Source organism: Rousettus aegyptiacus, unplaced genomic scaffold (assembly GCF_014176215.1).
Source record: "Rousettus aegyptiacus isolate mRouAeg1 unplaced genomic scaffold, mRouAeg1.p scaffold_m13_p_2, whole genome shotgun sequence".
Classification (NCBI taxonomy): Eukaryota; Metazoa; Chordata; class Mammalia; order Chiroptera; family Pteropodidae; genus Rousettus; species Rousettus aegyptiacus.
The window spans coordinates 82,587,319-82,601,762 of record NW_023416295.1 but is presented as its reverse complement, the minus strand read 5'-3'; the positions used below and the strand labels follow the sequence as shown (position 1 = coordinate 82,601,762).

The window sequence follows — 14,444 nt, the reverse complement described above, 5'->3', positions numbered from 1 at the left end:
AAAAAATACCAGGAGTTAAAAAAGGAGCAAAGGTTAATAGATGAGAAAATATGGCACTGCACACACAAATCATCTAATTCCCACTAAAGTCCTGGGAATATTACTATGCCCATTTTATAGAGGAGGGAACTGAGGTTCATAGAGGTAAGTGGCAGGCCCATGGTAGATTTAGGTCCAAAGCTTATCCTATCTCCACCACATCTCCTGCCTCAAGCCAGTATCCCATGCTGTCCACTTGGGCCACAGGCACTCGACAGGCACCCCTGCTCTCTCAGATCGCATTTGTGGTCTAATGTTGCCTTTTCTTGTTTCCTCACTTAAACTTCCCCAGCCTTTCATCTCATGCCCTCCAGCCAGGCAGTCAGTGGCAACAGGTGCCCATTAGAGATGGTGGAGGTGTGGGAGGCATGGCCCTCACCTATCCTGGGCCCTGCTCACCCACGAAGCAGCTAGTTTATCTTTATTTCAGCCCTGCCTTTCCTCCCTAGTGACTCAGTAGCAGTGGCCCTGTTTACGAAGCTCCCCCATCCCTTATCTCATGGGATCGTCCACATCCCTAACTCAGGTGGCGAGCTTTGCTGCTCTAGACCTAAAACTACCAGGTTCTCATGGTGATCCGAGTCCTGTGCTTTGTCCCTCCCCTGCCAGAGCTCCCTGGGTGAGGCAGGGCAGGACATGATATCCTCCCTCCTTCCCCCAACTCAGAGCAGGAACCTGATGGGGAGTGGGGTCTGAGGTCCTCCACTCACACTCTGAAGCAAAGGAGGTCCCTGAAAGCAGCCAGAAGGCCACACGGACCACCCCTGCTCCCCCAGTCATAGTACCCCCGCCCCAGCAGCAGCCACAATCCACCTGCACTCATATACCCTTAATAATTTTTCCTTTAAAACAATTGAATTTTTTCATCATGCTATGTATTAGATTTTAGACATTCATCCCACATAACTGCAACTTTGTCTGCCCCCTCTCCCAGCCCCCAGGAACCACGATTCTACTCTCTGCTTCCATGAGTTTTAATTTTTTTGGATTCCATGTATGAGTGAGATCGTGCAGTATTTGTCTTTCTGTGTCTGGCTTATTTCATTTAGCACAATGTCCTCCAGGTTCATCTATGTTGTCACAAATGGCAAAATTTTCTTCTTTTTCTAAGGCTGAATGATGCTTTATTATTGAAATTTTCTTTATCCATTTTTCCTTCAATGGACACTTACTTAGGTTATTTCCATATCGTGGTTGTTGTAAATAATGCTGCAATGCACATGGAGGTGCAGATATCTCTTCGAGATACTGATTTCATTTCCTTTGGATAAATACCCAGAAGTGGAATTGATGGGTCATGTGATAGTTCTACTTTTAACTTTTTGAGAAACCTCAGTACTTTTTCCATAGCGGCTGTACCAGCTTACATTCCCACCAACAGTGCACAAGTCTCTTTTCTCCAACTGACTTTTCTTCTTTTCTTTTTTTAAAACTAAGCCCCATCCTAAACAATAGTAGCTATAAAATCACAAATGTGATATGCTAGCTCTTTAACTTTTTAATACCTATAAAATTCTCTTTAAAAATGTTTGTCTATTAAGATTAAAAGTATTCCACCATGTACTACCAGCTAAAAGTACACACCACCCAGGGTGTGCTCCTTGCACACCCTGGGTCTATTCTTATGCCTTCCATGACCAGACAGTGAAGCCAAGGCTGGGAGGGAGAGTGACCATGTCACAGTGAACAAGACTGTGTGGAGTTAGCATCCTGGTCTGCTGCCACCAAGGGTCAGTCTGGCAGGTAGGATCTCAGCTCCACCAGGGTCAGCTCTGTCACCCTGCACAAGTCACTTCACCTCTTGGAGCCTGGGTTCCTCAGTACCGGGGCAGTAACTCTGCCCGACCCCTATGCGCTCCACAATGTTTAATGCATGTCCAGAACAGGCTTAGATGTCTACTGTCTTTTCTCTCTACATGGTTGACATGAAGGGCATGGCAGTGAACCAGCTGGCAGGGGAACCGCACTTACCATTAGGGGAGTCTGCTCCTCTCTCTCCCTCACCTCTCACCACCAACCACCAGCCACCAGCCACTCCCACCCAGTCCTCTGGCATCACCAGGCCAGTGTCCCTATGGGCCTTGCCTGACATGACACAGGTCAGGAAGCCTGCCAGATGCCCTGGCACCCTCCCCATCTGTCTGGCCAGCTGGACATGGGCTGTCTAGCCTCATGAACTAGAGCCCAAAGCCAGTGTCCTGGCGACCTGGTCAGCCCCAGCCCTGAATCCATTTCTCCAAAAGTGAGGAAAGAAGCCCCTGAATTTCCCCAGAGTCGGAAGGGCCCCCACTGCTTCCAGTACAAGAGATGTGGCTGAGCTGGCGGAGAGGCTGCACTGTGAACGAGGTACCTACAGCTGCACGGAGATCTCTGCAGAAGGAGAAAGGACAAGGGGACCAGCCTCATCCTCCAGGCTGCAGACGTTGGAATAGCTCTGAGTGGACAGACACTGTGGGTCATCTGTAAAAGTCCCTTCCAGGACCTGTCACTATTCCAAGGGCAGCTGGGAAGACCAGAGGCACCCAAGGGCCTGTGAGCTCCAGGATACCCTGCTCAGGTCTGGTGAACAGCGTCCACGGCTGGAGTCTGGAGGACCGACCGGCCCCAACAGTGGTGGAACCCTGCCTGGGCACTCTGGGGGAGTTAAGATAGAGATAAGCTTAAGCTCTTCCTATTTCAGGGCTCACTGTGAGAGCTGGGTAAATGTTCATCTCCCACATTCCTCATAGATGCTTTAACTATCCTTTTGGGAGCCTCATCCAAACCCTGCCCTCTGTCTCCACGTCTCTCTCCTCCATTCCTCACCACCTCCCTTGCCGGTCAGGTGGGAGCTTCCTTTCACCCGCACCCTTCCTGTGAAGGTTCATCTCTTCCTCTTCAAAACCTCAAGAGGAAGGCATTTGTTTCCCCTGGAAGAGAAGACATAGGCGAGGGCAATTGATGGGCGGTGAGGCAGACAGGAACCCAGGCCCGTGGGACTCCAGAGTCTTGGCTCTTTCTGGGGGTCATGAGCTCTGTGGTGGGGAGTCTGTGCTCTGTTCCCCATAATGGATGAGGGGTGACTCTGCTAATCTCATGAGCGGCACCTCAGCTCTATTTCTAGCCCCCGCCAAACGAGCCCACAGCGATATCATCCCAGGTGGTATGGGTCTGCAGAAGCCTGTCACAGGGACCAATTTCCCTGGGTTTCTTCTCCTGGGATCAACTTTGGAAGAACTGGTGGCTGATTATGTTAAGTGATAAATTTTAAAAGAGAGTATAATCATAATTTGCATACAAATGAAAAGTGAATACTTGTCAAGTATTATATTTAATTCATGAGAGAACCAGTAAGATGTTACTGCTAGTTCATAAGAGAATTCAAAGTACTTGACATATAAGGCGAAATGGTAAAATGAATTTACAAATAGATTCAAAACTGGCTGAATACAATTTGGTCCAGTTGAAATACAATTGGACAAAATTCATTTGTGTGCTTATGGACAAGAATTATTGGCATTGCTACCAGTTACCTACAACTTACAGAGATGCATAGTAGCTCAAAGATAAGAAAAGTCTCCAAAGACAATAAAAAAGTTCAGAGACCCTAGAATCAGATAACCCAGAAAGTTGGGGTTAGACAGCCCCTCGTTTTTCATTGATGACACCGGTAATCTTTTTTATTCATTTCCAACTCTTTCAGTTATAAGAAATGGACCACAAGTCTGCCTCTGGGCTTCCTAGCAGCCAACTCAAAGAGGGAACAGCCTCATATTTAGTGTCTCTAAAGACAGATATGTAGTAGTTGTTCACCATATGTTCAGCTTCTTGTTGCATTGAGACCATGTTCTCCTTCTGGGAGGGGCCTTGTGAAAGAAACCCAGTGAGCTGGGAAGCAATGTCCTCAACAACATTCCTCTTACAAATGCAGTAACCAGTCTAGTGTAGCTACTTCCAAAAGCTCGAACAGTGGCTCTCAAAGCATGGTTCCAGACCAAGAGCATCAGCCTTACCTGGGAACTTGTCAGAAATACAAATTTTCAGGCTCCACTGAGACTCTGGGGGTGTGGCCCAGATATCTGTTTCAACACGTCTTCTGGATGATTCCAACGCAAACTGAAGTTTGAGAATCATGGGGCAAGGGTTGTCAACCTTGTCATTACATTAGAATTACCTGGAAAGCTTTGACACAATATCATGCCTGGGCCCCACCCAAGACCAATTAAATCAGGATCCTTGAATGTAGGACCCAGTTATATATGTTTTTATTACATTTTATTTTATTTTATTTTATTTTATTTTATTTTATTTTATTTTATTTTATTTTATTTTATTTTAGGCAAGGCAACCCTTGGTTGACTTCACAGATTGCAAGGACCTTGTCAGTTTACAATCCTTTATTTTTTTATTCTATTTTTTTACGCCTATAGCACTTGGTCTTCCTAGGTGGGCTCCCATCCAAGTACTAACCAGGCCTGACCTTGCTTAGCTTCCAAGATCAGATGGGGTTGGTCTTGTTCAGGGTAGCATGGCTGTAGACTATATATGTTTTTAAAGCTCTCCAGATGGTTATACTGTGCAGCCAGAATGGAGGCCCACTGCCATCAAGTCATTTAATACAAGCTGAGGGCAAGGGATGGTCCATCTTCTGCTCTAGAAAATTCCAGACCTGTGCTTGTGAGGCTTACATGACATAATGTGTCTGCCTGCCTGCCTTCCTCCCTTGTCTTGAATATCGAGCACTTACTTACTATGAAGATGACAGAGTCCAAGGTCCCAAAGATGAAAAGGCACATTGGACACCATTGGTTCCTGATCTCAAGTAGTCAGGACCTAATGGGAACCCCTGGCAAGCAAGGGTGGTGGGGATGGTGACAGGGTGGTGGGGATGGCCCTTGGTCTATGCTCTATCCTTGTCTGATGCTCATGCTCTTCTTGGCAGGCTGCGAGGGGCTCTGGGACAACATGAGCTGCTGGCCCTCGTCTGCTCTGGGACAGACTGTGGAAGTGGAGTGCCCACGATTCTTCCAGATCCTCACAGGCAGAAACGGTAACTGTCCAGACCAGCGGGCCTGGCTGAGAGGCCGTGGGTGGCCTCTGGGTGGGGCCTTGGCCTGGAGCCATTAGTCCAAGCAAACTTCTCTAGGGGATGATGGAGGCGGGATCCTGCTTAGGGACTGGAAACCTTGCTTTGGGGGGGGTGGGGGTGGGGGTGGGCCCAGTCCTTAGTGTCCCATGCAAGGGGGCAGGAGGCAATGTACTGGGAGGCCAGGCTTGCTTCTCTGCCCCATGCTCCTACTCAGGGCCTCCCCTCCTTCCTTCCATGTTTCTGCCCTATAAGCAACCAAAGTGGTTGCTCCAAGCCCCCGTGTCTGGGTCCCACCATGGCACAGCCTGGCCTTAGAACACTTACTTCCTCTGTGCATGTTCTGCCAGGCACTTCTGATAACTGTGCCCTCCCCAGAACCCCCTGGCTTCCCGGGGGATCTCATGCCTGAAGAAGGCTACAGTATACAAGGACTTTTTAAATTCAGGCAGAGAAGTGAGGAGGCCATCTCAGACAGGTGCTCAGGAACTAACATTGGCTAAAGCTCCATTATGTGCCAGGCATTTAGTCATCACAAACCCCCTGGAAATCACAGACCTTTTCTCTCTACATTTGACCCAGTAAAAAGTAATGACAATGGGGACCAAGAAGGGTTCAGCAGTTTGCCTAAGGTTCACAGCTAGGAGATGGAGAAAAAAAAGACTCAAACCCAAATTTCTCTGACTTCGAAACTGGTGCCCTGTTTTATAGGCCATGGTCAAAGTGGTCCTACAGCCCTACAGTAGGGGTGACCATGGATGAAGGCAAGGTGATTTCATGGCCTTTGAAGCCCCTGCCCTTAGTGGGGTCATTTGAAGGCTAAAGCCTGGCCTGGCCCTGCCCCTTTTCCTTCATCCATGCTGGGCAGGAAAAGCTACCCAATGAGGCCTTGAACAAGCATGAACCAAAAAAGATGAGACCAGCGTGGGTGAGGACTGTAAATTCTTCATACCATAATTCTCTAGTACACATGGGCACATGTATGTGCACATGCAAGTGCATACACACACACACACAGATTTGTGGAACATACTGCTGTAGCTCACTGTCCCTCTCAGCCTCACTTGGCACCTGATGATACAGGAATTGGAGGGGGGCCAGGGAGTCCATTTTGAATCCCACCACTCTGTTTACTGCTTGGGTAATGCCAGCTGCCGAAACAGACTAACCCCCGTCTGAAAGCCGTCACCAGCGTCTGCACGCTGAGAGTCCGAAACAGGTGTTCTTGACGAGCAGGAAGCGCTTCTCTCCACGGCAATTCTGACATCCTAGCAGCTTCTTGCTTGTGGTGTCAGCACGCAGCTTTCAGGCTGACTGGCAAAGGGAAGGGACTCAAAGGATCAGCCAAGGGAGATTTTGAAGGACCAGGCCTGAAGGTGATACCACTTCTGCCCACATTGCCTCTGTCAGAACTCAGTCATACGGTGACACCTAACTGCAAGGGACAGGGGAATATGGGGTCCAGGCAGGTGCTAGTCTCAGTCACCGGGCCCAAGTTACTCAAATGGTCTCTGAGTTTCAATTTTATCACCTGTAAAATGGGGAGAATAAATGACACCACAAGTCTTGTAAGGCTGTGCTTGGAAATAAATTTTAAATATCTTTCTTTGTCTCTTCTCTCCTCCTCATCTCTCTTCTTGTCCTTCATTTTCTCCCCCCAAAAATCCCCCCACATGCTCACACACACTAGCAAACTTACCAACGGTCTTTATCTCCTGGCATGATCCCTCCATGTCTGTCTCTGAGGTCCGTGGAGGCCGGAACACAGGAAACTAATCCAGACATGGTTGACCTTGAGTAACTTGCTGGTCAGGTGCAAGGCCAGGACGAGACCCTGGTCTCTGACTCCCTGTCCAGTGCTCCTCCCTGACTAGCCCAGTTCTCCTGTTGAAGGGCCTAGCAGCCCTCCTCCTTTCCCATCCCTCCCCTCACAGCCTTCCCAGAGCCACAGTGCCTCCACCTCCCCCCACAGAGGGGCAGAGCTGTGCTGATGGCCACATCCCACCCCAATCAATTGCTTGAACCTCTGCTTGCCTCATTAACTAGAGCTTCCTTCTTGAAGCTCCCTAACCCTTTAATTGCTCAAGACCCACTCCGCCTGCATGCCATGGGGAAAGAAGCCTGGGTCCTACACCTAACTCTGCTGCATTTTCTTTTGGCGCCACATGGTGTCGCTGTGAAGCCGCAGGACCTGCCTGCATGTCTACACTGAGGCCCTGCCTGCTGAGTGCTATGCACTGCCCCTAGGAGGTGGAGGTGGGGATCATCTTACCCTGGCGGGTAGAGGGGGTGGGAGACACTCTGCTCTTACCCAGCCCCAGGTCCAGGGACAGGCGGGCCCTGGAGCATAGGTCACGACGAGGAGCACTGGACGAGTCCTCTGATCTAGAGCCATCCTCCCATTGCTCTCTGAAGACCCACCTGGCATCTGGTTAAATCCCAGCCCCCTTGTCTCCTCTCCGGAGATAAGACTTCCCTCAGTGGTGTCCCACAGGATTCTAGCGCTTTCCACCCCAATCCAGGAAGGAGTGCCCAGTGAGGACAAGCTGGTGTTCTGGAGCCTTCTTTTAGAAAGAAGAAAACAATAAATTAATTCTGTCGCAGGGTGCACACTACATGGGCCCAAACCAGATGGGTGTCCGGGTGACTGGAGAAACTACAGGCTTGATTCTGCACCAGATATTTCTCTGTTTGCGTGTGCCAGGGCCTAGAATGTTCCCTCTAGCATGCATTCCTTTGAATCTTGGAAGGGCACTGATCTTCCAGAATTCCTTATTTAAAAACATACTACCCAGGCAGGGTCAGACATTGCCCCCCTTTCCTTTCTCTCTCAGTAGGGTTTGGAACCTTAAAGTAGTAGAGGTCTCTAACCTGATTAAGGTCCTGGAGCCTTTTGAGAATCAGATGAAAGCCTTCGACTAGAACTTCCTCAAACTGCACACGTGTATGCACACAAAAATACTGACCATTCTTTCAGGGGCCTTTGAGGTGTGCATTGGCCTGAACTTGGGTAAGGACCCCTTAACTATTAGGCATTAAACCTGGGGAAGTGAGTGGGGTTGAATGAACTTCAGAGAGAGCCCAACCATCTCTCCTCTGAAGCTCTGCTGAGGGCCCGGTCAGCAGACCGGGTACTGTCTCGTTAGCTGCCCTAGGCACCTGGCCCAGATCATACGCAGCATCTGTCTTGGGAATCCTGCTGGGTCACAAGGTCCTAAACCGACAGCTCGGCCTGTGGACATGTGCTGTCTGAAAATCTGTTCTGGGATCCAGGGCGTTCGTATTCTCTTAGCTCACCTTCCTGTAGAAGCGTAAATTTGACCACCATTCTTTCATATCTGACAGCCTACCACCCTTGGCTTGATGACAGAAATCTTCCACCCCTAATTTCCAAGACTTCGAGTCCTATCACTTCTGGTCTATTTCAGAAAGACCAAACGCAGCAGGGAGGAACACTGGGTATCTGTTCTGTATGTGGCACCAGCCTGGGCAATTTCCGCGTGCCATCACATTACTTGCTCAGTCCTGCAGTGTGGGTAATTATTCCCATTTGGTACAGGAAAGCGGTACACCTAAGGGCACACGGCAACCAAGAGGCGGTGCTGTGTTTCAAACGCAGATCTGGCTGCTTCTAAGCCTCATGAGCCTTCATAGGCCTGGCATGCTCAGAGCCCAAAGCCATGGTCTCCTGTTGCTAGAAGCTGCCTCTGGGTCTGCAGGGAGACGGTCAGGCAGGAGGGTGGTACCGTATGGAACATGGTCTCACTGGCACTGTTGCTCAGTTCTGAGCCTTGGTTTTCATGTCTGTAAAATAGGCCAGCAGCACCACCTTCACTTGGATGCTCTGAGGATTAGATCAGAATCTGTACATTAGCATAGTGGCTGATTCTAGAAATGCCACCCGTATTTTTCCAGCTCAGTGGAACCTGTTTGAGCCAGTGGCCCAGACCCTGGGGCCTATTAGGATAAGCATGCCAGCCCAGATAGGGAGGTGAAGGGCCCCTGGACAGGGTGCAGATTAGAGCAAAAGCAGTGGCAGGGCTCTTATTACAGGGCTGTAATCAGCTCCCTCACCCTTGCAGCACCCGCACCAGAATTTCTCCCTCCTTGGCAGCCCAGAGTAGAGGATGCAACTAGGCAAGTCATTCCAAGGAGGGAATCTCCTCTTGGTGGCTTTTCAAGACTCCCTTGTTGGCTGGTGGCTCCACTTCCCCAGTCTTCGGTCTCCTGCTCTAAAATCTCCCTGTGATCAGGCTCCCCACTCTTCTCCATAGAAGAACTTAGGATGGACTCTTTATCTCTATTCCTTTGCTTTTCTAGCCAACTAGCCAGTCAGCAAATGTTTGATGAGCAAGGTCTCTGGGCAGGCCCTGGGGAGCCCTCGGGAATTCGTCATCTGCTGGGGGAGGGAGGGAAGACATTGGCCCCATGTGAAGGCACAGGATACAGCCCTGTGCTGAAGGTACCTGAAGTGGCACGTCAGCCAGTGGAGGTGGAGCTTGGGGAGGGGAAGTCCCTCTCAGAGCACTGAGGGACTTTGGAGCTGAGTTTGGAGCCTGGGAGGGAAGGGCAAGAGGTATGGTGGGAGTGGTCAGGCCCAGGATGAAGTTGCAGTGGCACAAGTGTCTAACAGAGCCCCGGAGTGGGGCTGGCCCCCCGAGGGCAGCAAGCTGAAGTGGGGAGCAGTGACACTGGAAGTTCTGCAGTGGCCTAGCTATTTGGGGCCTGGGGTCTGGTTGAGAAGAGGTTTGAGGACTATTGAATACTGCGACATGAGTCAACCAGCCTCCGTTGGCTATGGAGCCCTGGTGCTTGTCACAGCAGGATATGGGAGTGTTGCTGAGGCAGTGGGAGCAAGGTAAGCAGTGATTGGGGGCTGGGACAGGGTGTTTGTTCAAGGCCAGTCTTTGCCCCTTCTAGGCCCACCTGCCTACATACCTTTCTCATCATATTTTCTGACTGGCTGACTTATATATTCTTCAGAGATCAGCTGGGCCCATTGGGAGTTAACTGTGTGGTTCAGAGAAAGGCGGATGGGGACAGAGTGTCAGAAGGAAGCTCCAGGCTGCCCCTAAGGCATGGCCAAGGGCACCCAGGAGACCCTGCCATCTTTCTTCAGTCCCCACGGCTCACCCACAGGACGCTTGGCACCCACAGGTTCCATGTTTCGAAACTGCACACAGAATGGCTGGTCAGAAACCTTCCCCAGGCCTGATGTGGCCTGTGGGGTTAATGTGAACAACTCGTCCAACGAGATCAACGAGAAGCGGGTAAGCTTGTCAACTCTCCTTCCTCTTCGGATGGGGCTCACAGGGTGCAAAGTCCCTGGGAGAGGACAGAGTGGGGCCAGCCCAGGGCCAAGGTCAGATGACCTGGGGACTGTTCCTTGCACTTACCCCTCTCGTGGGCCTGCTTCACTGCCCCGGTCTATCAGTCCAGAGACAATAGTCATGAAAACCACGGCACATTGAGAACTGCTGTATGTCAACATGAGACTTGAGTTATTTAGTCATGAAACCAAAAGAGAAGCAATGTAGTAGCTAAGTACTTGAAGCCAGGCTAGTGAGTGTCAATCCTGACCTGTGATCTTGGTAAGGGTGGGGAGGACTTCACTTCTCTGAGCCTCAGTTTCTTCATCAAGCACATGGAGTTAATGATAGTTCTGCCCTCACAGGCTTGTCAAGAGAACTAAATGAGTTGAACTGTGGACGCGTTGACAAGGGAGCCTGGCCATAGTAAGTGCTCAATAAATGCTTGCTCTCAAAGGAGTCTCAGGTTCTGATAGGAAGGAGAAAGCCCAAGCACAGGGACGTCCTGGTTTGAGAGAGGCCTCTGTGAGCCATGGGAGGCATTTTTGTGGGTGCCTCTAGAGGTCCTCCCTAAAGTGACCATAGTTTCAGAAACCTTTCACTCCTTGCTTTTCCTGACTGATTCATACACATACTTCAAAACTCCACTCCAGCCCATCAAATCCAGAAAGCTCTTTCTTGTAGTCCAGGAAGGGCTCCATTAATATATGCACTGTGTTGGCCTCCAGTTATTATCTACCATATTATATTAAACCATCAACATGTGTCATGTGTATCTCTCTCACTAAAATATGAGCTCCCAAAGTCATTCATTCATTGAACGTACATTTATTGAACATTTACTATGGGCAAAGCATGGGTCTAAGCATGGGGATACAGCAGTGACAGATAGAAGAAAGTCCTCTTTATTTCCAAGCCTCCCACTGCCCAGCACAATGACTAGTACCTATAAAGTACCCGATAAATGTTTGTTGTTGTACTGAACATGAACCACATGCCAGTTGCTTAATGAAAAATTATAGTAAATCTTCAAAAATACTCATTGTAAGTTCATTATTTTCTCCATTTTGCAGATGAGGAAACTGAGGCTCAGAGGGGTTAAGGAAAATGCTTAGAAAATAATGGAGGTGTGAGTCTACCCTGAACAAGCCCGATCCCATCTGATCTCAGAAGCTAAACAGGGTCAGGCCTGGTTAGTACTTGGATGAGAGACCACCTAGGAAGACCAGATGCTGTAGGCAATAAAAAAAAGAAAGAAAGAAAGAAAGAAAGAAAGAAAGAAAGAAAGAAAGAAAGAAAGAAAGAAAGAAAGAAAGAAAGAAAGAAAGAAAGAGGGAGGGAGGGAGAGAGAGAGAGAAAGGAAGGAAGGAAGGAAGGAAGGAAGGAAGGAAGGAAGGAAGGAAGGAAGGAAGGAAGGAAGGAAGGAAGGAAATAATAGAGGCAGATGTCAGAGAGGTATCTACACCTCTGCTATCATTGCAGCCGTACTAGTAATAGCCAAGACACAGCAACGACCTAGGTGTCAATTGATAGATGAATGGATAAAGAAATTGTGTTATATTTATACAGTGGAATATTAGCCACAAAAAAGAAAGAAATCCCGATGTTTGCAACAACATGGATGGACCTTAAGGGCATTGTGCTCCGTGAAATAAGTCAGACAGGAGTAAGACAAATACTGCATGAACTCACTTATAGGTGGAATCTTAAAAAACAAACAACAAAAAACCATCAAACTCAAAGTAAAAGAGGTCAGATTAATGGTTATCAGAGGCAGTATTGGATGAAGGTAGTCAAAAGGCACAAAATTTCAGTTTTAAGATATACGAGTACTAGGAATGTAACGTACAACGTGATGACTAATACTTAACACCGCTGTACAGTATGTATTAAAGTGGCTAAGACCGTAAATCCTAAGAGTTCTCATCACAAGGAAAAAAAATTTTTTTTGTTATCTATATGAGATGATGGATGTTAACTTACTGTGGTATTATTTCATAATATATGTAAGTCAAGTGATTATATTATACACCTTAAACTTACACAGTTATGCCAACTGTATCTCAATAAAACTGGTGGAAAATATCAAGGGGAAATAAAAAAAAAGCAAGTAGTGGAAGAAGGATTCAAACCAAGTGTAGCTACAGAAAGAGCCAGTGTTCTCCCTCTATCTCCTGCCGCTACCCATGAAGTTGGGTGCACCTTGGAGATGCACTTTTCTAAAGCAGTTCCATAAGTTTAATAGTCCCAGTGGGAATATGATGTACAAGCTGCCTCTCCCTTAGAGGATAGGGTGGGGTCATGTTAGAGAAGCCTGGAGGGGAAAGCAGCAGAATTAAGGGAGAAAGGATACAGCTGGGAGGCAGACCACACCCACTTCTGAGTTTTTCTAGGACTCTTCTCTCTACAGCCAATCAATCTTGCTCTATATGAAGTAGGCTTACTGGAAGATCGATATGGTAGATGGGGTTTCTTCCCAAGGCTTGCTCTCCTGTTGGGGAAAACACATGAGGTCTTCAAAGCTGTCCAGATTGGAATAATTTAATAATGAGATTTAACAAGAATTGACCAATGGGTACACATGGTCTTGGAGGGCTGGTGGGTGGGCTCTGACCTCTGCAGGATACCATTTCTATCATTGACTTACATGAAGACAGGGGACTTGCCTATATCACATTTGTAAAATTCATAAAATTAAGAGAGAGCATTCTCTTTTTCCCATCTTTATTGAAATATAATAATTAGTCACTTGTACTTACATTGTGCAATTCAATGAGTTTTTTCAGTTATAGTTGGCATACAATAATATAGCAGTTTCAGTTGTACAGTATAGTGATCAGAGATCCACATAACTTGCAAAGTGATCACCTTACTAAATCTAGTACCCCTCTTTTCCCTTATATATTTATTGCAACATTATTAACCACCTTCCCCATGCTACATTCTACATCTAAGAGGGAACATTCTTATGATGGGTGGCAGGATAGAGATTCAAAAGGATGCTTTGGGCTGCAAATAACAGAAATTTCCAAGTAGCTTAATAAGTGAATATGGCTCAGGGACCTAGAGGTGCAGAAAACAGTGTCAGGACTCTGATGAACCACACTGCAAAGCTGCCAAGGACCAGGTTGTTTTTGTTTCTCCTCTTGCTATCCTGATGGCTGCTTCCCAAGGCTCTGTTGTAAGATGACAGTCATTGTCGACTTTAGCCACAGACTGCCCTATGCCTACTTGCCCAGGAGCACTGACAGCCTGACTTCCTACAGCTCCTTCCTAAGAGCAAGAAAGCGTCTTTACCCCAACCCCCAGCAAGCCAGCCTGTCTAAACATCTCATTGGCCCAAAGTGACTTGAGCCCACCCACTATTGGATCATCTTCAGCAGAGGCCTGAGGTACATAATTGGCTTACACCAGTGGTTCTCAAACTTTTTAGCTTTGGGACACTTTTATACTTTTAAGAATTATTGAGGACTCTGAAGAATTTTGTGTATATGAGTAAATTACATCTATCAAAACCACACATGAGAACTTTTAACTTAGACTAATCAGCTGTGAAAAAATGAGCCCAGAGCCCTTACTGTGATATTCGTGGCAGGGTCAAAACTATAAAATCCTGAAACAAGGAGCTGAAACTTAACTAAGATAAATGCAAAATTTGGACTTAACTCATAAAATTAATTGTCCAGAAACAGTGGAAAGGAGACCTACGCTGACTTCAGCTCACATTAAAAAAAAAAAAAAAAAATTTAAATCCCTAAGATTAGAAGAGTTTCAGACCATATGATTCAATGATCCCTAAGTGCTGGTCCATAAACAGCCACAAATTTTGCCTTTTATTCTGAGATTTGAATTACTCTATTTCTTATAATCTAAATGTCTTTTTTTTTTCTTTTAATCAAATGCTGGTGAAAGTGAATTTGTTGGTTTTCTTTCAACTTCCTTACTTGGCACACACCACTCTATTATTGACAAATGCCAATAGTAGACTCAGATCAGCAGAAAACTAGGCAAAGACGCCACTTAAGTAAATA

At 47.5% G+C, this 14,444-nt stretch overlaps 1 protein-coding gene and 1 pseudogene across 6 annotated transcripts in view; one reads left to right on the top strand and one right to left on the bottom strand.

The window, feature by feature from the left end:
• The window catches only part of SCTR (secretin receptor), a 75,905-nt gene that overhangs the window by 36,571 nt on the left and 24,890 nt on the right, over positions 1–14,444 (top strand). For 4 of the 6 annotated variants that reach the window (XM_016151408.2, XM_016151410.2, XM_016151411.2 and 1 more), the window contains 2 exons: positions 4,961–5,068; positions 10,262–10,374. In XM_016151408.2, coding sequence (XP_016006894.1) covers positions 4,961–5,068; positions 10,262–10,374 — 221 coding nt within the window. Of the gene's footprint in view, positions 1–4,960; positions 5,069–5,258; positions 9,963–10,087; positions 10,375–14,444 lie in introns of those variants that run through there. The other 2 variants (XM_016151414.2, XM_016151413.2) reach the window with 2 other exon arrangements.
• On the bottom strand, positions 4,440–4,558 carry LOC118613915 (annotated as a pseudogene).